General features: G+C 36.5%; 2 protein-coding genes across 7 annotated transcripts in view; one reads left to right on the forward strand and one right to left on the reverse strand.

Annotated features, from left to right (window-relative positions):
• LOC107668306 (beta-1,4-galactosyltransferase 3-like) overlaps positions 1-18,811 on the forward strand; it is a 37,339-nt gene extending 18,528 nt beyond the window's left edge. The window contains exons 1-7 of one of the 3 annotated variants that reach the window (XM_016460144.1): positions 706-1,059; positions 6,809-7,859; positions 8,167-8,402; positions 12,510-12,697; positions 13,661-13,783; positions 14,947-15,051; positions 15,666-18,811. In XM_016460144.1, the coding sequence (XP_016315630.1) occupies positions 7,601-7,859; positions 8,167-8,402; positions 12,510-12,697; positions 13,661-13,783; positions 14,947-15,051; positions 15,666-15,831 (1,077 nt within the window). In that variant the 5' untranslated portion in view covers positions 706-1,059; positions 6,809-7,600 and the 3' untranslated portion in view covers positions 15,832-18,811. The other 2 variants (XM_016460143.1, XM_016460146.1) reach the window with 2 other exon arrangements.
• Positions 18,812-21,009: 2,198 nt separating this feature from the next.
• On the reverse strand, positions 21,010-26,504 carry LOC107668302 (protein LYRIC-like). 4 transcript variants are annotated; one of them, XM_016460135.1, is made up of 13 exons: positions 26,030-26,504; positions 25,329-25,382; positions 25,151-25,235; positions 24,743-24,949; positions 24,591-24,644; positions 24,333-24,503; positions 23,667-23,726; positions 23,410-23,472; positions 23,208-23,329; positions 22,323-22,430; positions 22,164-22,247; positions 21,978-22,086; positions 21,010-21,326 (listed from the first exon to the last, which is right to left on the reverse strand). In XM_016460135.1, exons 1-13 carry the CDS (start codon positions 26,357-26,359, stop codon positions 21,256-21,258), a joined length of 1,518 nt encoding a protein of 505 aa, XP_016315621.1. In that variant the 5' UTR covers positions 26,360-26,504; the 3' UTR covers positions 21,010-21,255. The 4 variants fall into 4 exon arrangements, with proteins under 4 accessions (XP_016315621.1, XP_016315620.1, XP_016315619.1 ...); XM_016460134.1 differs by having other exon boundaries at positions 22,164-22,262; positions 22,350-22,430; positions 25,329-25,418; XM_016460133.1 differs by having other exon boundaries at positions 22,164-22,265; positions 22,350-22,430; positions 25,329-25,418.
• Positions 26,505-27,350: the final 846 nt, after the last annotated feature.

Raw genomic sequence — 27,350 nt, forward strand, 5'->3', positions numbered from 1 at the left:
ATTCTTCCTGTGATGGCAAAGCTGAATTTTCAGCAACCATTACTCCTGTCTTCATTGTCACATAATTCTTCAGAAATCAGTTTATTTGGTGCTCAATAAACATTTGTTCTTATTTTTAAACTTGAAAACAGTTGTGTTGTTTAATGTTTTTGTGAAAACCGTGATACCATTTTTTTTTTCAGGATGAATGATGAATAAAAAGTTAAAAAGAACCGCATTTTAAAGAAAAAAATAGAAATCTTTTGTAAAATTGTAATTGTCTTTGCTGTCACTTGATCAATTTAATGTAGGCCTAGGCCTATAATTTCAGACTTTTGAATGGGTAGTGTTTTGAGATTGATTCAGGTGGAAAGAGACAGTGTGTGAATGCTAAAATGTTTGATGCCTCATACCATTTTACTTATTTTAACTTATTTAACTTATATTTTTATTTTATTTATTTATTTTTTTGGACAGGAGGTATTTGGAAATTCAGTTTTACTTGTCTGAAAAAAATGTTGAGCATTGGACATTTATTCATGTAGGCCTAGGCTATGTCAATTTCTTACTGACAATTGTTTTTAAGGTGGTTTTGTTGTTTTAAAACTTTTGTGTTTAGTTCTTTCCAGAATGGCCATTCACAGCGTCCTCTGTGACACCGTCTGCCTTTTGTAGATGTGTTTGAAAAGTACTGCCATTTAGGCAGTGTGAAGCCACATACTGATGTTGTAGAAAGCTGCTGAACAGCACGGTTTTGAGTGCTCTGTGGCTTACTGTACAGATGGTGTGTATTTGAGTGATCTTGTAGGCTTTGGAGGGACATGCTGTGCTGTACATGGACAGATGTTGGTGAATTGGCTGATAGATTGACTGTTGACCTTGTGACAGTGAAGCAGGAGAACGAGGGATTGTTTTCTCTTAAGATATGATTGACAGCAGGCTGCAGGATCCAGGGAATCCAAACTTCTCAAACTCCTTTATTTTTCTACCGTTCTCATAATCTAACACATGGAATCCAGATGCTCTGCAGCTCCAGCCAACATTTAATTGGTCTCTCTGACTTGGCTAAAGATTCTGACGGTTTGAAGCCGCTCAAATTTTATTCACTCTTCCTTTCTCCTATAATACTTGTTGTCTTTTAATACTTGTAAATCAGTATATTGCTTGGCAGTTATTACTTAGTAATTGCCTGAGAATGTTCCTAAACAGATGCTCAAAAACGTAAAAAAAAAAAAAACACATTTACTGAATATGTACAAACAATTAACCACAAGCTTATTGTGATTACATAATCACTTGATTTACTGATCAATACTGATATGATCAGAGCATAGGCTATATATTTAATTTGCTACTGTGAAATTTCAATAAATTATTGCAATAATTGTAAATTTTTATTTGCCAAAGTATTTATAAAATAATAAAATATATAATCATCTAAAACTATATATATATATGGGTCAAAGACGAAAAGGGTGTTTCAAGCATCAAAAAAATAAAAGTACAATACAGCTTTAAGTTTTGTTTTTTCCCCATACATTATAATGTGTCCTGTTTAAGTTTACATTTTTCTGAACAAAAAATAATTATCATGCATTTTTTATTATGTTTGACAGAAGACATGCACTAAAATGTCATTCAGTGTAACAATATTTATATACCAAAAAAATCTTGTTAGGCATATTTAAAACATGAATCATTTGATGACATTAAAAGACTATATTTAAGCATCACAGTGCAGCCCTCAAATATCAATTAACTTTAATTTTTAAATCTTAGACTTTGATAATGTCCTTCAAACCACTATGTTTTCCAATTTGCCAGCAAGAAGTTTTTGTAAGGAAGTGAAAATCATTTCAAATATATTAAAACTTAGTATGATCATATATTCTTATTTGTATTTTAATAAGTACAGGTCAGAATAAGTATATTGTTTCATTTGACATAAATATATGTGTTACACTGAATGACCATGGTTTGTTACTCTGAATGACGATTTGCCAAAAAGAGAGATAACATTGCCATTGTTCCCATAACTGAAATATTTTTAGTATTAATCTGTGTCATTAAATTAGTTTTAATAATATTCCTGAGTAAATGACTGCAGAAACAGATGTTGAAATATAATAAGCATTTTCCTGATGCTCCCCTGCCATGCTTGCTTAGCTTGTCACTTCATTTCCAACTTGCTCGGCCTCAAAAATTCCATCTTGCAGCCACATTTATTAATACTTTCTGTTTGCAAACATAAATGACATTATCAGGATGAGTATTTGGGGTGGGCCTCAGTGATCTCTCTTGAACTACTGACATACTGTAGTGAGGGGGTCTCTCTGCCCAGAAATATTGGCAAGCTATTATACCAACAATTACAATCCTCTATACCCTTCTCTTTTCTTGGCTAAAGGCACGTTCCCACCAAGTACGGTAAGGATAAAGATAAAAAAAAAAAAAAAGTGGGGAAAAAAACCTTCTGTATAAAAGAATAGCAGATTCCACAGCACAACTAACGATAACTGCACAGAGAAACAATATTGTTGGAATCTCTTATATTGTTGGATTTTTTTTCCAGCTGATGAATGATAAAAGCATTGACAGCCATTTAGAATTCATTCAACTTTAAAGAGCTCCAGCATTTAAAGTGGCAGACAACAAATCTGCAGCACATGCTTAGTGAGGAGGCTCATCAGTGTGGAGGCTAACATAGTTACTGTTATAGTTATTTTATAGTTATTGTTCTTGGCGTGAACGGGCTTTAAGAGTGCCACCCAAGCTACTGGGCCCACACTTAGTTTATTAGCTTTTTGTCTTTTTACAGTGCCTAGTGACTCCCTCTGTTCATGGGTGTCTATAATTAATAAATAATCAAATTAAACAATAACAAAATGCATTAAAATATTAATATTTATTAAGTTTAACACACATTTGTCAATGCTAAACATTCCTAATTTATCTGTAATATCAATAAGATGCTAAAATTGTTATTTATACAGTGATACTGTCATTCAGGTAATGGATGACACTGTGGTGTAACAGAGAATTTAAATTACACTGCATGACAAAACCACTACCCTGAATGACCAAACTTCTACATCAGCTAATATTTCAGGCAATCAAATGGCCACCTATTTCAAACAGTGAACTTGACCAGTAAAGTTATTTCAGTTAAACTGCATTTTTGAGACAAAAGTCCCCTGTCCATTTAAATACTTTAAAAAAACAATAAGACATAGTCCTTTTAATATAACACAGCCAATACTTACTTGAAAATGCCAAGACAACAAATATATTTTTTAACTTGGTATTTTATATGTTTAGTTAAAGATGTAATGGTACAATCAAAGTCTGGACCATTACACTGAATGACAATTTTACACTTTGGAACATTATTTCCCCCATATTTTGAAATTTTATTGTCACAAACGTTATTTGAAATATGAAAGTAGACAATTTACTTGCATTTAAGATGTTTTTTTTGTGCATTTAAAATGATTTTTGTAAATGTAATTTGACGCGGACACCAAAATGGTGACGTCTCGTCTTTGACCCATATATACAGTGGGAACGGCAAGGGACCCCTTTCAAACAGTGTCGCGTTCCGAACGCTGTTTAAGCGACATACACCGTATTGCGGTATTTAAAAAATTAGTATCATAACAAAAATAAACACCGGTATTCGGTATGAACCGGTATACCGCCCAGCACTACTTTCAATACGATTTTTTCCAGCTGATGAACGATAAAAACATTGACAGCCAATCAGAATCAATCATGCTGTAATGAGCTCAAGAATTTAAAGCGGCAGACACGCGTGCGCTTAGAATAAACAGACAGTATCGTTCGCTGGTGTAGATGCTAATATCGTTATCTTTATAGTTATCGTTCTTGGTGTGAACGGGCCTTTAGAGTCTTAAAATGGCCAAATATTGGCCAATTTCTTGACTGTTAGGCAGAGAATCATCTTGTTTAACGGTCTAAAATATATTTGTGTCAAGTGGACTTCACCAGCCTTGCTGCTGTCCTTTAGTTAAGGACGGCCTAACACATTTTTCCACTCTCCATGGAGATGTTGGATGCTAGCGCAGATGCAATCTCATTATTCAGTTCAGCCAGACTGTTGGTGCCTCATGTAAGCGTCATGCAGTTCTTCGCTTCTCTCTTTGCTGCACTGTTGAGCAAAGCCACACGAGTCGTCACAGGCTACGCAGCAGGAAAGATCTCTCTGTATATTTATGTTAATGCACGTTATATTTACTCAGTCATGTCCCATTCCTCTGTGTTTGTCAGTGGGCTATGTAGTGTATGCATAAAAAATATTAAAGGCCTCAGGCACAAAATATTGTGCCAATTGTAGCCTTATGTGTATAGATGCACGCTTGCTGCCGTGTGAGGGAGGAGAGTGAAAGGAAGAAGATAAAGGATTGTGTGTCTTGGCTTGAGAAGATGCTATTAGTCATGCCAGTGCTGTCCCTTTGAATCCAGAATGCAAGGGGGACGGGGGGACATGTGCTCTGGCAAGGCAAGAAAAGGACGCAATATTCTCATTCCATCTCGGTCCTATCTTAATATTGGTTGCTTCGTCCGTCTTTCTTCTTATCTTCATGTGGCTTAGTAAGACTGTTATTTTGTTCCAGACCAGTCCAGTGGCCACAGATCTGCTATGCTTGACTTTGCATTGGTGTCCCTTGCCAGAAGGCTTTTTGGCTTTCTTGAGTGCCTCTACATAGATCATACAATTAATTTTTTTGGATGATTTGTGCTACAGAGATCGTCAGATTTGAGTTGTGGTTCAAATATGGTGACAGGTTATGATAGAGCATCACCTTTAAAGCAACATTCTGGTTATTTTCGAGATTTTTTTTTAAATTACCACAGTGGCAGATACGTTTTTCTGTTTGGTCGACTTTTACTTTTAAAATAAAAACAAAAGAAACTTTTATTTTGACAGTGTGCAGGACGTTTATTTTGACTGCGCTGAAAACATCAGTGATTGAGCGCACAGAGAGCTCCCATTCTTCGTCTTTGTTAGTTTACTGTCTCTGTATGGAATTCTAATAATAAATTATTAGAGGCGATCAAAAAAAAAAAACGGCAGTAAAAGGAGTTACTGTTTTGAATCAGTATGATGAATCCTTCACCGAATGATTCAGCGGTTACTGAGTCAACATAATGAATCTGACTTCCTGAACTGAAAATGATCATTAATTTTAGTTATATAAATCTCAAAATGGAGCATGTTTTGTTTACTTGCGTCATGAAACCATATCGGTGTCATTACTGACTGTCCTTTTGTCAATGTGTAGTTAGAGATACAGTGGTTGGTTTCGGGTTCTCCTGACCCCAATCAGATGTGTTTCTTAAAGACGCACCAAGATGTAACTTCCATCCTAATAGGTTGAGACAGAATGTGCGTGTTAGTGAGCATAAAGCCAAACTTTAAGCTCTCTGACCTCATTTACCACAGTGAAAAGATGTCATTTACAGCATCTCCGCCAGCCTTGCCCTTAACGCCTCTCTCTTTAGCGTCCTCTCTGTGATCTGTGATCAGCTGAAGATGAGATTAGTAAGAGATGACGCGTCTCCTCACACTGTCTCCTCATCTTCCCTTCATGCCAATCCACCAATCCCTGTGCTATTCCCCAGATTAGGATCATTGGCCTGTGAGTGGTGGTTTTAATGAGCTGTAATTGATTTGTAAGCACAGATCCACCAGACTGTGTCAGGCAGATTAAATAAAGCTTGTTTGAAGCCCCAGGTCTCTTTTTCCAGCAAGTGATCCTGGTGGTGGTGGGACAGAATTCCCAGCAGGAGCGATGTGGCTTTTAGGACAAGCAGAGTTCCAGCCTTCCCGCTGAGGATGTTTGCCTCCTTCCCCTTGGACAAGGCCTGTGTCTGGGAAGTCAGCCATCTTGGAACCAAGTGCAGGCTTTATTCATCTAAACACATTTAAGAGGAATGGAGGGGGGAGTGACATAAGCTGGTAGTGTTTGCTCTCCAACGGCTGTACATAGGGTCCAAAATTAACTTTTTGCCACACCTGCCATTGGCGAGTGAGTTGAGGAAATTTACTGGCCATGAATATTTCTTGAACTGTTTTTCCTTTTTAACAACAACAACAACAACAGTAGTAATAATAATAATAATTTGATACATTTTTATTATTATTATCATTATTATATAATGTAATGTTCAAAAGTTTGGGGCCAGTGAGATTTGTTTTTTAATGAAGAGTTTTATGTTCATCAAGGCTGCATTTATTTGATCAAAAATATTGTCAAAAACAGTAATATTGTGAATTATTAATACAATTTAAAATGACTTTGATATTTAAATATTTAATTTTTTTCTGTAATAGAAAAGCTGAATTTTCTCATGATCCATCAGAAATCTTTCTAATATGCTGATTTGGTGCTCAGAAACATTTCTTAATGTTATCATAATATTATGTTAAAAACTATTTTGCTGCTTGATATTTTTGTGGAAAGTGTCATACATATTTTTCAGTAGGCTATTTAAATTATATTTATTTGCATTTTTTTAAATAATAGATTTTTTGTAACATTATAAATGTATTTACTGTCATTTTTGATAAACTTAATGCATCCTTGATGAATGTCAATTTAAATCAATTTATAAAAAAAAAAATCAGACTCCAAACTTTGAACGGTAGTGTATTTCTATCCTTAAAAAATAAATAAACCAATTATATAGGCCTATATATTTATTTTATGATCCTCCACATGCGTGAGTGAATTAGTATGGAGTACGGAAGCAAATAAACTTATTGTAAAAATAAACACATTGTAAAGCTTTGCCCTTTGTTTTTCAGACACTGACTCCTGTCATTTGACCAGCTGGCATTGGACAGGGTATTGGACCCTCCTCCTGCACGGCGACAGAATGAGACAGTAGCTGGGGGTGTTGGAAATCATCCCTCCCCCCCTCCTCTTTGTTTTCCCCCTCCTACATATCCAAGAAGCATATCCATACTCGCTATCTTACACCAACACTCTACAAAACAATACTTTGGACCTTTGTGGCCCCCACGCTTTACTTTTACAGGACCGTTGCTGCTGAGAACAAAACCTGTTTCCTTTCAGCCAGTGGACACATCCTTCCATCCTTACAGCTTTGGTGGAGCTTAATGGAAGCTCAGTAGATCTTTGAATCATGAAAACACCAGAGGACCACTGGGAGTTTCCATTTGGAGTTGTATATTAATAGGCTGAAAGACTGCCAGTGAGTGAAGCAAATCTAATTCAACCTGCAGCAGAACATCTGTTAGAATAAATGATACCTCTCCTTTGCCGTTTCATCCATCACATCTAAAGTGCCTTGTGCTTCATCGAACTGTTTACATCCACTCCTCATATCAGATCCATCTGCCAATCCTTGAAACGATTTGTTTGTTTACATTTCCAGGCCTTATAGCTTTCCAAGACATATCTGTTTCATTACTTTCTCCTGTTTGCATGCAAGTAAAAGTTTGAAGTATCTAAGATACGAGGAATGAGACCACCGTAGAGTTCAGTTCCTCACACTTATCCAACCTTAACTCACTGAGACTGTTTATCTGACTCTCAAACGTGGTACACTACTTCCACTGAACAGTTCCATCACCATGTACACACTGCAGTCCAAATGGCGCTACCTAATCATGTTCTTGGGCGTCCAGTTAGTGGTCATGGCTCTTCTTTCTAGAGAGGGCTACCAGAAAAGAGTGTCATATTTTTTCCGGAATTTCCGAAAGCCGGATACTACGACAGGACAAACAGTTGTTGGACGCAACCACACGGATGTTTACGCCAACCTCTCCCTTTTGGGCCCTGCTCTTAATAAAGAGGACATGCCCTACTGCCCCAAGCAGTCTCCTCTGATTGGTGAGTTTGATAGCTCCCTTGGAAGTGTGCTATCAAGTTCCTGATCTGTCTCACTATTGGGAATATCATATCATTATGTTAGTTTTTGAAAATATTTTTTTTTATGAAAAGAAAGAAAAAATAGTAGTGGGTGGGTGTGTGTATATAATCGGTTATGGTCTATTACTGAACCGATACCGAATCGTCCTCGTCTGCATCACGATGAATCGAAGAAACGATTAATTTCGACACCCCTATTATTAAAACAAAGTCAAATGCCTCAACCTCATCCAGTAAATATTCCTGTTCACACTCTTTACTTATTCAGGTGGACCAATTCGTGTCACTTTCCCCTCTGGGCTTACGTTTGCTGAGGTGGAGAGAAAGAATCCACTTGTTGTCCGTGGAGGGCGTTATAGGCCGCCAAACTGTGAGGCTCGCCACCGCACTGCAATAATCATTCCCCACAGAAATAGGGAGCACCACCTCAAGTTCCTCCTCTACTATCTGCATCCCTTCCTACAGCGTCAGCAGCTCAACTATGGCATCTATATCATTCACCAGGTGCGTCTGCAGCCTGTTATTATTGTTGGGATTTAATTAGGTGATGCAGAAATCACTAACTTAAATTTTTCTCTCACTGGAAACAATTTGCTATTCATAAATATTGCTCAGTAGACAGTCTCTGTTCAGTAGACAGTGAGTCTCTCAATGAAATGACAGCAAACGTTGCAAATTTGTCCCTCATAATCATTTTGCTGAGTGTTGCCACTTAGAGGAAGTAAAATAAAAACTTTCTAGTTAAAGGGTTAGTTCACCCAAAAATGAAAAATAGGCTGCGTTTTACTCACCCCCGATGCATCCTAGGTGTATATGACTTTCTTCTTTCAGACGAATCCAGTCGGAGTTATATTAAAAATTGTCTTTGATATTTCAAGCTCTATCGTTGTAATATCGTTGGGTGTTGCATTGCTTCTGTCCAAAAGATGTGAAATAAAAAGCACCTTTCCATAAAAAAAAGTGTCTCACAAGGCTCCGGGGGGGTGAACAAAGGCCTCCTGTAGCGAATCGATGCGTTTTTGTAAGAAAAATATCCATATTCAAAACGTAATAATCACTTGAATCTAGCTTGTGCCAGCAGTTGTACACAGAAGCAGTCCCGGGAGCATGACGTATGGGGTCAGCGTTGTGCATGCGCCGGTGAGTCTCGTGAAAACCATCGTTTGTTTACAGGATCAAAAAAAGCAAAGTTTCCTTACTTTAGCAAAGGAAAACCAGTCTCCTCTTGGCTTATATCGAAATCCTCCGACTTCACCCCCCGGAGCCGTGTGAGACACTTTTTTTTATGGAAGGGTGCTTTTTATTTCACGTCTTTTGGACAGAAGCAATGCAACACCCGATGAGTGCAACGATAGAGCTTGAAAGATCAAAGACAATTTTTAATATAACTCCGACTGGATTCGTCTGAAAGAAGAAAGTCATATACACCTAGGATGCCTCGGGGGTGAGTAAAACGCAGCCTAATTTTTATTTTTGGGTGAACTAACCCTTTAAGCTGCTATTGGTACATTTTCCAGGAAAAACTTAATCACAGGGTTTTCTGAAAAATCTCTGATCTTTCCTCTACTAGATGATTTGTATTTTTGTCATTTGATTCACTCTAGTCAGCAAAGGTCAGATTATCATTCTTACATTAAACCCTAGATTAAACCATACATTGTCAATTTTATTTGGTTGCCAAAGCAAATTTTATTCTCAGTTGGCACCTGGTGGGTGTTAATTTTAGACCGTGCTCTCACAGTTTCACATATTGTACAAAGATGAATTTGTTGCTTAGTTACATATTAAATATGCAGCTCTATTATAGTGCAACTCAACTGTGCCGCCTCCTGTTTCCTGTCAGAGTCAGTTGTAATCACTTTATCCTGTAGATCTAGATGCAAAACTGTACAACTCACTCTGACAGGTCAACCGTCCCCTCCAGCTGATCTCTCATTTTAGTGAACAAAAATTATCTTAATACAACAATGTGCCAAATTCAGACCTGTTTCCCCAGGCTTTATTGTCTGGTTTTATTATTGTTGGCTTCCTGGGTTAATACAGTTTCATGTAGGATTATAGATGTACGGGATGAAATTTCCTTTTGAGTTTTGAGTTGCATTGTTGTTGCTCAGATTTTTTTTTGCTGAATTGTGAAGCTCAATGAGATTGAAATCCTACTTTTATTTGGTCACAGTTTTTGTCCTGTTGTAATTCAATCAGACTCGTATATAAAAATATACATATATAATACTTTGATTCAGCAAGGATGCGTTAAATTGATTAAAAGTATAGTTAACTAAACTATGTAAAACTAAAATCATAAAACATTTTTATTTAGTTCAACTTGATGTCCTAAAATAACTAAAACTAAAACTGAAATAAAAATCAATAACTTGTGTAGACTACTAAAAACTACTAAAAATAACAAAAGCACACAACGAAATTACTAAAACTTTAAGTAAAATTACAATTAAAATATTACAATTAATTATATAAAATATTGAAGGAAAAGAATTCTAAATTTTAACAAAAACTTTAATGGAATGTCAGTCATACTAAAATAACACTTTAAAAGTGACAGTGAAGTGAGATTTTCCATTTTTAAAAATTATTTCAAATAAATGCCGTTTATGGACTTCAAAACGATGCATTACCATGAAAAGAAAATCATCTACTTTCTTATGTTCCTGACTTTGATATTCCCACTTCACGTCAATAGGCCAAGGATTAGACTGTAATCCTTATTAATCTGCTCTGAAAATCCTGACCACATTATAGATTCAGCCCATTTTTATGAGTATAAATGTATATCCTCCTGGGACCCAGGCATAGACTTTTGTCCTCCGTAGAGGACATTATATTTTAGTGAATTTCTCTGAGACCCTACATGCCACAGTTATGTCTGGATGTCCTGTACAGAGCACATTTAGGGCTTTTTAGAGATATCAAATGTTTGGAGGTTTGATCATAAACACACCTTCTCCTTTTTCTTTAAAAATGACTGATATTGACAGAATGATGAAATTTATCACTCTTAGGAAAATATGATAATGTTTTGTAAATATCGTTTAAATCTGGCTAATTTTCAAATTGTTTGTCATAAATAAACATCTCAGAAAAATGTTATGGGGTTTCAAATCGGAATATGACTAGGACAAACGGCATGTTAATCAGGCATTTTGGGGAAACACAACAAATCAATAGGAAAGAAAATATTAGGGATGTAACGATTAACCGCAAGCCGGTCGAAAATCGGTTGAGATGCCAAACAAATCGTGATACAATTGGAGTAGGAGTTTATATGAATGTATCTCTGAGCGGAACTGACTATCTTTAGAAACGTGGTATTTTCTTTTCATCTTGCCTCTGAACAATGCATATTAAAGTAGTAGCAGCTCTGCTTTGTTTACAGCGGTAACCCTGGAAACACTGTATCATTGCTGTTCCATAAGCGCCACCTGCTGTCAGAGAGTGAATCTGCATCTCATTCAGCTCGTCTGCTGTTTCGTTCAGATATGTTTTATGTAGTATAGTTTCACAAAACTAAAGTCAGACCATTCTGTTTTTGCTCTAAATTTCGAAATTATACAGTATAATTTAGATTAAAAACTACTCATGCTGCATGTCTGCTGCATCTTTGTTTGGATCATGATTCAAATCCAGTGGTTGCCTCTCATTTTAAATGGAAAGAGCACAGACAAAGCCTTAGTTTGTTCATAATAAGATATTTCTTTGATTTGTGTAACTTGTTTGATTTGGGGTTTGTTTTAAAATTTCAATTTAGTTTTGCCATATTTCAATTTCACAAAGAAACGTGCAGCAATAGCCTAATAAAACGACACCTTTTCTTCAATCTCATTTTGTTTAAAAAATCGTGAGGAAATCGAATCGTGAAATCAAAATCGTGAATCGAATCGTCAGTTGAGTGAATCGTTACATCCCTAGAGAATATAGATCAATATTCCGATGAAATATGAGATATTCTTATGAAAATGATGCCACGTTATTACTCCCATTATTACACTTCTTTTTTCATTATGGTTTGCCCCAAGGATACATTAATATGCAAATTAGATGCAATGTATGGATATTATATAGAATGGGAATACCAATTTATGGTACAGTAGTAGCCTATATCAAATCATATCTTTCATAACATAGTTGAGAATCATCTTTGTACAAAGTTTGGCTAAATAGCCTGAAACCTAAAAACTGATTGGTGAATGAAAAAATGAAATGTTGTTTTTGCCTATACGTGCCTTTTCATGTCTGTTTTTTTATTAATAACAGTCCTGGCGTCCTCTACAAAGGACATAGAATAAAATATGAATAAATTCTTTATTTTTTTCTCAAAAATGTATTTTCTCCATTTGTTTCTTATGCTCCAACCGATGTAATGACAAAAAACCAACAAATTCTCAAAACTTGTTTTCTGGTTCTCAGGAGGATTTACAGGCTGCACAGCTGAGTTTGTATGCTTTGTTTTATCAGTATTTGTGTAATTGGATTTTATATGGACTATTTTATATTTAGTGTCTTGTTTTTACAGACACTAAATAATAGCTTAAATCTGTATGTTAGGTTTTTATCATTATAAATTGTTCAATAACAATAATGGTCTGTGTGTAGGCTGGTAATTACACCTTTAATCGAGCAAAGCTGATGAACGTGGGATTTCGCGAAGCCATGAGGGAAGAGGACTGGGACTGTCTCTTCTTTCATGACGTGGACCTCATTCCCGAGGACGACCGCAACACCTACATCTGCGACGCTCACCCCAAACATGCTGCCATTGCCATGGACAAATTTGGCTACAAGTCAGTGTTCTGCCCGCTCTCTAGCTGCGTTTAATTAGACTTAATTTGCCTGCATTTCACTTCAACAGTTGCACATAGATTATGCACATATGCATTAGGGCTGCACGATTATGACAAAAATCATAATTGTCAATTATTCCCTTGAAATTGTAATTGCGATTATTAATTACGATTATCACAATTTACATTGAATGATGTTTATACCATTGTTTGATGCAACTGCATGCCGTATTTTTATATGAAAATAAACAAGCTGAAATCTGAAAAACCTTTAGTGTTTTTCTATAGTATTAAGCCTCAAATGTCAAATATACATCGGATTGGTTTCTTCTTTAAATTATAAAAAAAATATGAATGGTATTATAATGTTATACTAAAACTAAAACAATGGAAAACCCTTAACATAACATGTAGAAAGAAAAAACATATCTTAAGCGAGCAGAATAACATAAATGGACTTTGAACGATTAATTGGCGCTTTGAACGATTACGTAATTGTGGCATCCATAATTGTAATCGCGATTAGAAATTCGATTATATTGTGCAGCCCTAATATGCATGATAAACTATCAGATCAATTTACATCACATGTATTTGTGGAGTAAATAAACAATTGTGGAATAAAACGATTTGTAAGCTACCCTTTTATGTACACTAAAAATGTAATATTTTAATGATATTTTTAATTAAATTCCACACAAAATCTATTTATTAAAAGCATTTTAAAAAGTAGCAAAAATAAATGATGGCATAAGAGGTCTCCAAGAATGCATTACTGTGACTTTCAAACAACAAAAAAGTGAAATCTGTAATAAAAACAAACTCATGTAACAATAAAATGCTTATAGTTGAATAAACAGGTGCAAAACAAAAAACAATATGCCACTGAACTAAAGTGATTTAAAAGTATGAATTACTTCACATTTATATTGTTGTGCATTTCTCCTGCCTGTTGTCAATCAGGTTGCCTTATAAGATGTATTTTGGAGGAGTATCGGCTCTGACCCCTGTTCAGTACCTCAAAATGAATGGTTTCCCAAACAGTTACTGGGGCTGGGGTGGTGAGGACGATGACATTGGTGTCCGGTGAGTGAGCACGGGGGATCTTGTGTTTATTTGCTTTGGAGGGGTTGAGTGTGTGCACAGATGATTTGTGTGTGTGTAGATTAATGGAGAGGTCTGTGTGGGAGGACATCTGTCTTTGGGACACAGCTGGCCATGAACCACCTGTCTTTTCTAGCTTCTCTAGTTCAAAGCTAAAGTGTCCACATCTGACAGTGTTACTGTCTGCTTTATAGAGGCGGATTGTGTGGACTGATGTTTGTGAACATTATAGCTGAGTCATGGCTCACAAGCTAGGCCACATGCAAAGGATCGAATAAAAAATATATAAAATGTACTGTATAGTTATGCTGTACAATTAAAAAGAAATTCATATAGGTGACATTTTTTAACTTGAAAAGCATAATTTGCCAAAGACTTGAAATGTTGGCTTGACAAAGCCTTTTTAAAAAGTTTAAAAATAATTTGTATTTAGCTTGTATACATTTGTGTTCAAAAGTTTGAGATCTGTAAGATTTTTTTAACTGTGTTCATCAAAAACACAGTAGCATTGTTAAACGTTATTTCGTTTTAAATGACTGTTTTCTATTTCAATATGTTTTAAAATGCCATTTATTCCTGTGATTGTAAAGCTGAATTTTCAGCAGGCTTTATTACTCCAGCCTTCAGTCTCACATGATCCTTCAGAAATAATTTTAATATGCTAATTTGGTGCTCAAGAAACATTTCTTATCAATAATCAAGGTTGAAAACGGTTGTGCTGCTGATATTTTCGTGGAAACCGGGATATGAATGTCTTCACTTTTGATCAATTTAATGCTTCCTTGCTGAATAAAAGTATTAATTTCTTTGAAAATGAAAAAAAAAAAATTTTTTTATTCAAACTTTTGAATGTTAGTGTATTTTATCACATGTACTAAATTAACTTTTGTGGACCAGAGTGAAAGAACGCCTCACTTCCTAGAATGCATTGCTTGTGCTGAATTTGTCAGAATGTGATGTAGAGGAATTCACCGAATTTTATTCAGATTGAAATTGCAATGCAGCTTCCTGTGAGGTGTGGCCTATTCAATTAAATTGACACTTATGAATTGAAAGGGAACCAGTTCCTCAGATTTATTCCCAACCCAATCCTGAGTCGCCTTCTGCTTTTTTGCAACACTGTCTAACTTACTTCATCTTCTCAGGGTCTCACTTGGAGGAATGCTAATCAGTCGTCCGTCTCTAAAAGTGGGCCGATATAAGATGATCAAACACAAGCACGACAAAGGCAATGAAGTGAATCCCAAAAGGTAGAATCACCTGACAACCATCTGATAAATAGACAACAACTTGTGATGACAGAATGTTTCAGTGTCTTTCTGTAGTCTTTGATTGTGAAATCTGCACATTAACATTCTAAAGGTGCGATCACATTAGCAAAATTTAGTGGGCAAAAATGGTCCATTGCCTTATTTTGTAAAATCACTTACAAACCAAGCAGGTTTCTGTTGGGAAACGCAACAAATCTCAAACTTGTTGCGAAATCTCCATTTGGAAACATTTTGCGAAATTCCCAATTGTGTGGATTCCTATTGAAATGACTGCATTTCGACCGTGGAAATTCACAGAACAGTGTTAAATATGACTGCACCTTAACACATTTTGTCTTTAACATATGATAGCATCATCTGCTAGAACTTCCTCTGTTCAAGCCATTTCCTCTCATGCAGGTTTAACATGTTGGCTAAGACCCGGAAATGTGTCTTTAACATATGATAGCATCATCTGCTAGAACTTCCTCTGTTCAAGCCATTTCCTCTCATGCAGGTTTAACATGTTGGCTAAGACCCGGAAATGTGTCTTTAACATATGATAGCATCATCTGCTAGAACTTCCTCTGTTCAAGCCGTTTCCTCTCATGCAGGTTTAACATGTTGGCTAAGACCCGGCGTACGTGGAAAGAAGACGGTATGAATACGGTGGAGTATGAGATCGTATCCCGGGATTACCAGCCTCTTTACACCAACATCACGGTCAACATTGGCACCGAGGCAGGACTGCACCCGACTAAAAAAAAAGCTGCTTCTTAGCTGACTCCCAGCATTCTTGTGGATCCCAGAGGCACAAGTCTTAGCACCAATGCCGCACTGCCTGCAGACTTCACCCACATGCACATGGCCAGTGAATTCATGGGACATCATGCCTTTACTGCACCACAGACCTTCTGTTTTTCTCTGTAATAGCGGAGCCATCTAGTGATCCCATGATTCTCTGTCCTTTCTCTCTCTCTTTTTCTCCAAAGTTTGACATTCTGATCCTGTACTCACTGGTTCACTTTATAAGTCAGGATGCTGCAGAAACTTCATCAGCTGGTCCATTCACTGACCACTTCACAGACTCAGTAGGAAGGATGTGTTTCCTGACAGACAGACTCTTCATGTATCCTCTGTGCCCATGGGCACCATTGAAAAACCTCTGTTGCCTTAGAATCAAGCTGCATTCTCTCCTTACATTTCTTTCATGATGACTAGAGCGTAGCTTCGGCCGCCCGTGGTTGACGTGTCGCAGTGGGTCAGGCCGACACTTTAGGAGGGGTAAAATTCGTTTTTTTGCCATGTGAGGGAAATAGTGAAGCAGGCCGATCAACTACATGAGCAGCATTGTTTGCTGCACTACTCTGTGAGTCTGGTGCATTTCCTCTTCAGTAAATTAGTACTTTTGATTATGTACTGTATTGCTATCCAGGTGGGTGGAGTGATATTTTGTTATATATCTTCCATTTCGAGTAACTCAGTCAGAACTGGCCTCTTTGGTAGTAATAACCACTCTACATATCCTGATGTTTTTTTATTTTATTCCTGAATTGTCATAATTGCCTTTGGTTATCTTAGTAATAATATTGGCTTTTATAATTAATGCGCTGCCTCTCATTTTCACGAATTACTCAACACATTGTATTTTATCTGCATGATTTTTTTTTTAATGATTGGCTGGTTGTGTGCGGTTTGCTTTGGCTCAGGCAATAGGCTTGTTGAATGTAGCTGTAGTTCTCCTTTTGGTCAGAGAATGTCATATCAGTGAAGAGCGCATCGTGTTGTGTCCATTTGGATGGCTTGGTGAAAAGTACATACTTCGGAAGCCCCTATGTCTTTGTCCCATATTCCCATTTGAGTCCAACATTTGATTATTCAAAGATATTTCCTAGAAATGCTCTTACCTTGTTATCCGAGCTTTTTATAAAGACCTTCAGCCTCATAAAACACAAGCATAAACAGTTTGTAAAACCATTTTTAAGTAAATTGTCCCATTGAATAAAGTGAGCTAAGAACATCTGTAAAAGAATTCTCGCATTGATTCGAATACGCTTAACGTTCGCAAAACCATTTTTACATAGTTGCTTTGAATCAAATGTGCTACATTTGTAAAATCAATCGTATGTAAATTGGTGTAATGAATCAAATGCGCTAACAACTTTGAAACCATTCTTATGCAAATTGTTGCATGAAGTTAAATTAAATGCTAATGTTCGTAAAACCTTTTTTAGATAAATTGTTGAATTTAAATTGAATGCTGTAATATTTGTAAAATCATTCTTGTGTTAATTGGAAGTAATGAATCAAATGCGCAATCAATCGTAATAAACCATACTTGTGTAGGGTGCTGCATTAAATTAAATGCACTATTGCTAACAAACCATTCTTAAATTGTTGCATTGCAGTAAATGCGCCAACATCCATAAACGTGAGCGGTTGCTTTCAGTTGAATGCGCTAATATTTGTAAAACCATTCTTGCATATATTGGTGTAATGAATCAAAATCATTCTTAATGTAAATTGCTGCATTCAATTAATGCTCTACTGCTCATAAACCATTCTTAAGAAAATTGTTGCATTGTCAAACGTGTTAATATTTGTAAAACTATTCTAGAATACATTTACGTTTAATTGTATACGCTAACAATCATAAAACTATTCAATTCAGTGCAGCCTTTTATGTTGGAATGGTTTCGAACAATTTACAAATTGGTTGTTTTGCTTGTTGTTCATGAATGAGACCCATTATTGGCACAGTCTGGAAAAAAATGGTAAATTCTCAAACATTTTAATTTACACCTCTGACTGACACAGATGACAAAAGAGATTGATTTCATATTTAAAAATGCGTTCATGAATTTGGAGAAACATCAGTTCTGAAAATTAGACTGAATCATGGCCTCCACTGGGTAATGTTAACCTTGTATTTGCCATGCCTTGTTCCTGTCTAACTTCTAAACGTCTTCTGCATTGTTCAGTCTCATGGTGAAACGAACTCTCTGACAGTCCAGTCACCAGATACACGGATGCTTCAGACGGATCTGTGCACGTGTGGATACGTGAATCTCAAATACGCGTTTATGATAATGAGAGAACTCGATCATACATTGTTTTTCGAAAGCTGCTGTTCTCTGTGTGAATGTGAAAGGTGGAGGTATTGCTCCCCTCTTTACTAGTGTGTATGCTGTTGGTAGCTTGTGAAGGATCATTTAAAAAAAAATGGTGTTGGGTCATTGAAGCAAGTCATTGGATGTCATTGAGGCAGAGATACCAAAAAATGAATTTTTTTTTTTTTAAAACAAGCATCTTTTCTTTTTCTTTTTGCTTAACAGTAGTAGTCTTTTTTTCTTAATTATGAAAGGTTAAGGTGGTCGTTAATGGTAAGGTTAATTAAATCTGTCCTTTACATAAGTCTGCTGGCTCACAGAGAATATTGCCTGTAATGACTGTAAACACTTTTGATTTATTTTGGGATGTAAAGGTTGACTCGAGATGTTTATTCTTCACATTGAGAATTTATATTTGATAGCTATTCACTTTGCCATCATAGAAGGTACTTTGAAAACTGTTGATCAGCCGTGAATGATATATAATTGATATGTACAGATGACACTACTCAGCACACTACTCAGGTGGGGTGATGGATCTGATGTTTCTAAATGTGCCTTATCTGGCGTCAGTAATCTGGAGTTCTTCAGTGGGCAGTGCTCTGAACACAGGGCATTTGTTTCTCTTTAAGAAGTCTGCACACTACTTAGCGGCCTTATGATGATTTAATAAAACAAATGTTAATGTACTACATGTCTCTTTGTGTTTTGTAACTGGTGTGTTTTTAGAGATTTGTGCAATTCTTATAGCACCTGATTGATTTTGTAATTACAACCAGTTACAGGATGGATTAAACTGCTGCTATAAAACTCTTTACAGCCCTTCAGAAATAAAATAAGAGGTTTGTCTTACAAATTTTGTCAATTCCAAATTACCTTTTAATTTCTGTAAATTTGTGTATATCTGATTGTTTATATCAGCTTAATATGTCATCTGCTTTTTAGATATCATATCGGTAATATTTAGAAGACCCATATCGGTTTACCTTCATAAATGTATTTGGAAACCTTATTGTAATGTGTAACCATTTAACAGTTAAAAAGAGCTAACAGTTTTTCTACAACATTTATTACTCTCAAAGGAACAGTTCACCTGAAAATTCAAATTTGCTGGAAATTGACACCCTCAGGCCATTCAAGATCTAGACAAGTTAATTTCTCCAAATCCGTTCCGATGAAGAAACCTAGCATCACATCACTTGCTCACCAATGGATCCTCTAAATTGAATGGGTGCCGTCAGAATGAGAGTCCTAACAGCTGATAAAAACATCACAGTAATCCACAAGCAATTAACACGACTCCAGTCCATCAGTTAACACATTGTGAAGCAAAAAGCTGTGCTTTTGTAACAATCAAATCCATTAAGACATTTTTTACTTCAAACCATTCCTTCCGACTGAAATGCTGTATGAGTGCATAATCCATAATAATGCTTTCTCCAGTGGAAAAAGTTGTCTGGTCTGAATCAGGAGAGAAACGTACAGATTGAGCAGAGTGTACAACCGAAATACAAAACATTCCTATATATAAAACAGAACTATCTTTTTTGTATCGCAAGTAAATGTAGACATTTGATATAATTTAGATATTTGTACTGGAAAACGAGACAAAAATACAGATATTCTTTGTGTAATGGCAAATTAAGATGACTTTTTCAAGACCTGCATAAATCATCTTTAAATCGATCTTTAAACTTAAACACTGATAGTCATTCTACACAGAGGTTGAATGTACTTTGTGTTGGAGGTACTTTATGAAGGTACATTTAAGATTTTTCACATTTCTAAACAAATAGGTTGATGGATTTTGATGTGAGAGGACAACAATTAAATGGCCTTTGCTAAATTTCTCCAAATCTCTTCTGATGAAAAAACAAGGGCACTGGATGGCCTGAGGGTGAGTCAAATTTCAGCAAATCTTCATTTTTGGGTGAATTGTTCTTTTAAGAGAAATAAATGCTGTTTTATTTTTGGGGGAACTATTTTCTTTAATGCATTAGCTAATATTAACAATTGAGACCTTATACTAATACCTATATTTGAATGAACATTTCAAATGTTTTGTTAAAAAAAAAAACGGTCCAATCAGTCTTTGGACCCTATTGACTTTCATCAAAATATTTTAATATGTGTTCCACAGAATAATGTCGTATAGGCCTGGAAAAGCATGAGGGTGAGTAAATGACAGAGTTTTCATTTTTGGGTGAACTGTCCCTTTAAAACAGTTGTGTAATTAACAACTGTTTGTGCCAAATAGATAAAAAACAAATAGCTGCCAGAATAATCAGACAATGACACAGGTGTGCAAAGAATCTCTTTAATCTTTATTACTCGTTAAACATGACTTATATTAACCAATAAATACGAAAGAGGAAACGGCATGCAGCTGACAGATCGTTGCTGCTATCTTGCACAACACAAGTTAAGGCATTGAAAATTTCCTGACACTGCTGTACCTGGTGTAACAATGATCACAAGAAACCCGGCCGACATCACTACTACTTCACCAAAGCGTACGGTTAATAGGTTGTTTGTCTGATAATAGCGTCATCTACTCGTGCTCACCAGCAGTAAGTCTCTCAGTGTCCGTTTCAGTTTTCACATATGGCTTGATCCACATATGCACTCTAATCCACCTCAGTGTTTCATAAATTACGGATGAGACAACGCTCTCATGTAACAGCTCAATGATCTATTGCAGTGGTTCCCAACCCTGGTCCTGGAGGCACCCCAACACTGCACATGTTGCATGTCTCCTTGGTTCCTGGTGGATCCTGTGCGTATATCTTGATCAAGTGTTTTTGATACGTCCCTAGTGCTTTGCGATGATCGCCAGGATCTTCTTACAAAAAATATTTTGCCGCAAATACAAATCATATCAAATTGACTGTAATTAGCAATTAACATACATAAAAAAGAGAAACTATTCTGAATGAAGTGTGACGTGTAACATTACAGTACTTCGTCTAGATATACCTAATGGGATGTAGACACTAGGATGGGATTCAAGGGTATCAAAAAACAAGTCACTCAGGAAGTATGAAATTCTGTACAACCCCAAGATTGCATATGTTGTCTCATCTCTTCTGTATCTTCATGTCTCTCTCCTAGCCTTCTTCTTTTTGACTGGTTGTTTCGAAGACTCCTTGCCGTCATCCGTTTTTTCTGGCGGAGAAAAGACAGAAACCTGAAATCAGGGTTTCTGCAGGTTTTATGAAGGTGAATGTAAGACTTTTTAAAGACCCTTTCAAGACCACGTAAAGCATATTTAAATAACTTTTCCTGTACCTACTGATCACACTGCAAAAGAGTGATGTTCCATATTACTATTTTTGTCTTGTTTTCCAGTACAAATGTCTGAAGATTCATAAATCGAGATACATTTACTTGAGATGCAAAATGGCATGGGATAAGAAGTCTTGTTTTCTGAGAAATTTATCAAAATGAAGTGAGTGTATGATTAAAACGACAACAAATCTGCTAATGGGGTCAGAAAAAAATCAACTTAATTTAAAAGGGGAAAAAACTATACCCCACTGGCTGAAAACAAGACTTTGTATCTTCATTTTAAATGTATCTTGAAATAGGGATGTTTAGATATTTGTACTGGAAAACAAGCCAAAAACATTTTTGAAATGCATGCAACATTTAATGCCATGATGCCTTTATGAATTTAAGATTTTCTAATCCGATTTAAGACCTTTTAAATGCCTTAATTTGTGTAAGGGTGAATTAAGACCTAAGACCTGCAGAAACCCTGTGAAATGATGAATGATCTTACAACTTAATGTAACTTAATATGGTGGTTGAATGTACTTTGTGTTGGTCCAGGAGTGGATTTGTCAGTCGGCTCAGGTCCAGTCATTCTCTGTTGCATCAGTACCGAAGCTGATGGTACAGCACGTGCCGTGTCGTCTACACGTGGCTGTCAAGAAGTCGACACAAATTTAGGATCTCGTTTTATTGCTAATAACCAGATGAATGTTGAAAAACGGATCTCACCCTTGCTGTGGCAGGTGAGATGTTTCCCGCTGCACTCTGTGCCAGTGTTGCAACGCTCGGGTCTCTCTCTGCCTTCTCCTGCGGCTGAATGCATGTATCCTGCATTGGTTTGAAGTAACAGATCAGTTATTTGGAATTGATTTCTGGCAATATCCTCACCTGAGCAGAAGGTACTGCATCCTCCACCTTCTTCTTCTTTTTCTTCTTCTTAGCTCTACCGCTACCAGGGGCACCTGCTTCGTCTTTATCTTTCTCGTTATCAGACTCCTGTAGAATGGAAAGAAATTAAATGTAGGCAGTTTTCATTCTTGGTCTGACTACTCAAAGGAATGAGAATCAGATGGAACTTAAAATCATAGTTCACCAAAAATGAAACTTCTGTCATCATTTACTCACCCTCATGTTGTTCCAAACCTGTATGAATTGCTTTCAACTGTTGAACAAAAAAGAAGATGGTTTGAAGAATGTGGGTAAGCAAACAGCTGACGGTAGCCATTGACCATAGTATTGGGGAGAGGGGGGGACCCATGGAAGTCAATGGCTACCATTTAGTTTCCAACATTCTTCAAATTATCTTATTTTGTGTTCCACAGAAAAAAGTCAGCTATACAGGAGAAAGATGACAATTTTCAATTTTGGGTGGACTATCCCTCTATTTCAAAGTTTTGCTTGTTCACAGTCCTCTGATGTCAGTTAATGGTCACATGACATGCAGGTAAACCAAATATTTCATCTTTTTTTTATTTTATTTTTTTATAAGCGTTTCATTTATTTTAATTTTAAATTTTTATTATATAGCTTTTCCTCAACAGCTTGGTAAACCCTAAACTATGTTTGTTTGTAGTGTAAAAAAATGTCAATTTACTGTCCTATGCGTTTTTCTTTGCAACGCCCAATCTTTCTCTAATCAATCAATATCAATGTAGAAACAGAACCTGGATTCTCAACCCAGGTCAGAACCTGATTTCAATTTGCTCTCATTATATATTCAGAGAGGTAAAAAAGAGTGTGTTTCACAGGCCCACAGCTGCACGACGGACTGACCTGTGCCACTTCTGGGACCGGCGGCTCTATCGGCGCTGCGCTGACAGGCTGTTGCTCAACATAGTTCCCCCACTCCTCTGACGGAGCGTTCCAGTCACACAATAGATCTGCAGATGTGCTGTCTTAGGAACACAACAGCAACTCTTAGTAAGTATGTGATTCTAAATTTGAACAGGTTTTGGGCTTGTTTAGATTTTCTTACTTATTCCGGACCACTCATCATCCACTGGCACAGAAGGCTGAGCACTCCAACTCAGGTCAGGCACTGCAAACACAGAGAGCTACATGTTTTTTTCTTCAATGATCTAGTTGTTTTTATAACATTTTGGGGTGTTTAAACTGAGATAGTGATAACTGAACTGGTGAGACTGAACATTATTAAGTGGTACAGAGAAACCTGGCTGAATATGAGCAAATCTAACTTAGTTATGCATTCATTTCAATTCATGAATTAATTACCAGCAGTCAAGCCACTGAATGAAACTGAATTGTGAGGTCCATCCACAATAGTCCACGAACCTGTTTTACGAAAACAAAAATTATTTTGCATTATTTATGCTCACCAAGACTGCATTTATTTGATCACAAAAAATACAATAAAACCAGTAATATTTTGAAATATTATTACAAATTTAAACGACTTTTCTGTTTTAATATATTTTAAAATGTAATTTATTCTTGTGATGGCAAAGCTGAATTCTAGCAGTCATTACTCCAGTCTTCAGTGTCACATGATCCTTCAGAAATCATTCTAATATGCTGATTTGCTGCTTAGGGAACATTTCTTATTATTATCAATGTTGAAAACGGTTGTGCTGCTGTTTGTAATTTTTTTTTCAAGATTCTTTGATGAATAAAATGCTAAAAAAAAAAAAAAAACATTTATTTGAAATAGAAATATTTTGTACCATAATAAATGTCTTTACTGTCACTTTTGATTAATGCATATTTGCTGAATAAAAGTATTCATTATTATTAAATATTAAACAAACTTCCATCTCCTGCATGAGCACCAAGGCATACATTGAGCATGTGCCCCAACTAGACTATCATTTTAATATGAAAGATATAATAAGAGATATATTAAAAGAAGAACTTGTGATTATTGAAACTTTTTTTCAGTACCTTCGATATCTTGGGGCCAGACAGAGGGCTCACTAGTCTGACGCTCAGTAGGGACAGTCATGCTGGTCCAGCTCTCTGCCTGAACACTGGCCATCTGAGGAGGAAGCTGCAGGCCCTGATCGCTCCAGCCAGAACTGTTAACAGCCAGCACTTCCTGCCAACACGGCATAACTACAAGACCACGGAAGGCATGTTCAATATCAGTGCAAAAAATATTTCTTCAACTCAATCTGTTAACATTGAAAATTAACCAATTACCTTGAGGAACAACAGTGTCTCGTACAAAACTTGCTTCAATTTCAGGTGGGTCGACTACAAAGGAGGAAAAAATAATCATTTTGATTCCCCTATTATATCCACCTGTAATGTATAATAAAAATTATTAACAGAGTAAACAGCTGTAAACATACCCTCCACTTCTCTTTGGACTGGAGGTGTAGAAACAGTGGTGGTGATGGTGGTTTCTGGTTCTTCTGGGGTGGTCTGGACTTCCTCCATGGTACTAATGGCACTCGAAGCCGCGGTTGCTACTGGGCTGCCTGACTCATCACCTGGAGTCTTGTCCTTCCGCCGCTGCTGTCGTTTCTCACGGTTACTGACCTTGGTCTCCCAGGTACCTGACAGATACAATTACCATGTTCTGACCACTCTATGCAAATAAACTATGTGCTGAGTCAAAGCTATTTTTTAAGCAAATACTTTCTGTTATGATAACGAAACACACACAAATATATTCTCTCTATATACAGTACATCTATATGTGAAGCAAAATAAATTAACTAAAACAAATCATGGGATTCATCTTAATCAAAACATACCTTCATCTGGTTCTTTGCCATCAACAGATGTAGAGGATTTTTTCTCTTTTGCTGGAGGCTTTGCCTTTTTCTTATTCTTCTTTGCCTAAAACCATCAGGAGCATCAGGTTGAGTGAATAACAGTATTTGGGGGTGAACTATTCTTTTAAAACTACAGTAAATGTCAAAATAAATGAACCTTGTCAGTCTTCACTTCTGGTAGTTCTTGACCGTCTTCCAATTTGGCCTCTACCTGAAATTCAACAGCAAGTTCGTTCCTCTGACCTTTCTGTCAAACATTTAGAAAACTGATGACTTTTAAAAAGTCAATGGGAAGTAATGAATGCACAATTATGCAATGTGTATGTAAATGCCTGTTTTAAATAGAACTGGGATGCCTGAATGTCAACTGGTATATCGATCGTGAACGAATCGGAGTTTTTTTTAATGAATCTTTTAAGTGAACGACTCGTTTTGTTCATGAGTTTGAAGCGCGTGACACTTTTTCTGTCCGCGAACCAATAGCATTCGAGTGCGGGTTGTGAAACGCAATCTCATTGGTTGGACCATTGGTACTGAATAAATACGCCCTTCACTGAACCAGTCGGCGTTTTGAACAAAACGGACAATCTTGAACAAACGAAACGTATCCTTATAAGGTGTGAAAACCGTGTATGATGTTAAACACTCTTTCTGGAGCTTTATATAGACTTGTAGACACGAAATTGTAATAATTTTAATAATACGTTTCTTAACGAATCGTTTGAGAAATGATTCAATGACTCGCTTGTCTCCACCTACAGGCGTCGCGATGCAACACGCAGTAAACGAATCTGATGGTGAATCTTTGTGGTGAACAAAAGAATCGAGTCACTTAGATGAATCGCCTCTAAAGCAAACCTTCTCAGCATTCTTCTTTCTGTTCCTTCTTCTGGGCTCATCTGCCTTCTTCACCGTTTGCGCTGGACCCGTGTTGTCGGCTCCTGTCTCTGTCCCTGAAAGTCTTTTTGATAAACCACGACAGACCGAGACCCATAAAATCAGAATGAGAACTAGACCGCCCCAGGCCGATAAAAGGAGCAGCCATGGGGCGCACAAATCAGGATTCAAGCCTAAGTCTATTCCCAGCTCAGACTTCAGATAGACGAGGCCGGTCGACAGGGTTTCTCGGACATATCCCGTTATCTGCTCCACATGCTGTGAAGCGATCTCTTGCCAACCCGGTGCCATTGCAACCTATCGTGCGGGCACCGGCATGCAACCATTCACAAAAACAACAGTTTGTGATAATTACACGGGAAAATACATAGCTGTGCCACCGACTACGGCTGCTATTGCTGCTTCTATTCTAACACTGGCTGAAGTTGCATGAACTGACTCGCAGACAAGCTCCCCTTATTGGACTGGAGAGCAACTGAGTTTACTTGCAGTCTCTTGAAATAGACTAGATCAGTGATTCTCAACCAGGGGTAAGCTATGTGTACCCCAGAGCAGGATTTCTAAACTTTTTGTTATATGCCAGTGGCCCCCAAATATGACAAGGAAACACTTTCCTGAAAAAAAAAAAAAAAAATTTTTCTACTCACCACTACAGTAGAAACATAACCAGATTTCCTAAAGGGGTCATATGATGTTGCTAAAAATAACATTATTTTGTGTATTTGGTGTAATGAAATGTTTATGCGGTTTAAAACATGATATCTGTCAAGTTTATAGAAAGCAGAATGAATTAGTAATGTTATTTATTTTATTCATATATAATAATTTTATTTAGTTTCCATTTTCCACATTATTTTTTTCATTGCCTGCTTACTGCGAAAAATAAAACATGTAGAAATGTATTACAAATTTTCTACAAAAAACTTAAACTTTCAACAATCACTAATTGTGATTAGTCTCATGATTTCTGAAAGCAGAATAAAATAGTAATGATGTCAAGTTCTGTAATTTCTTTATTTATTTTGGAAGATTTTTTTCTCTAAACTTTTCCACAGACTCACTATCACTGCTGGGGCCACAATAAAGTGATCTCATGATTCTCATGAATCTCATGATTTCTGTCTAGTCTACAGAAAGCAGAATGAAATAACAATAATGTCAATTTATGTTTTTTATTTTTTATTTTATTTATAAAGACAATGGGCACAATAAAGAATAAACAACATTGAATGCAAATAGAAATTATAGCATAATAATCATATCTGTTGTCTGCAATACAGGA

Source organism: Sinocyclocheilus anshuiensis, unplaced genomic scaffold (assembly GCF_001515605.1).
Source record: "Sinocyclocheilus anshuiensis isolate Anshui unplaced genomic scaffold, SAMN03320099.WGS_v1.1 scaffold1623, whole genome shotgun sequence".
Classification (NCBI taxonomy): Eukaryota; Metazoa; Chordata; class Actinopteri; order Cypriniformes; family Cyprinidae; genus Sinocyclocheilus; species Sinocyclocheilus anshuiensis.

Coding starts and splice junctions, on each gene's coding strand:
- LOC107668302 (XM_016460132.1), bottom strand. CDS start 26,359: ATGGCACCGGGTTGGCAAGAGATCGCTTCACAGCATGTGGAGCAGATA. Junction 24,504..24,590: donor AGACACTGTTGTTCCTCAAG/GTAATTGGTTAA, acceptor GTGGTCTTGTAG/TTATGCCGTGTTGGCAGGAA. Junction 22,248..22,322: donor ATGCAGTACCTTCTGCTCAG/GTGAGGATATTG, acceptor ACATGCATTCAG/CCGCAGGAGAAGGCAGAGAG.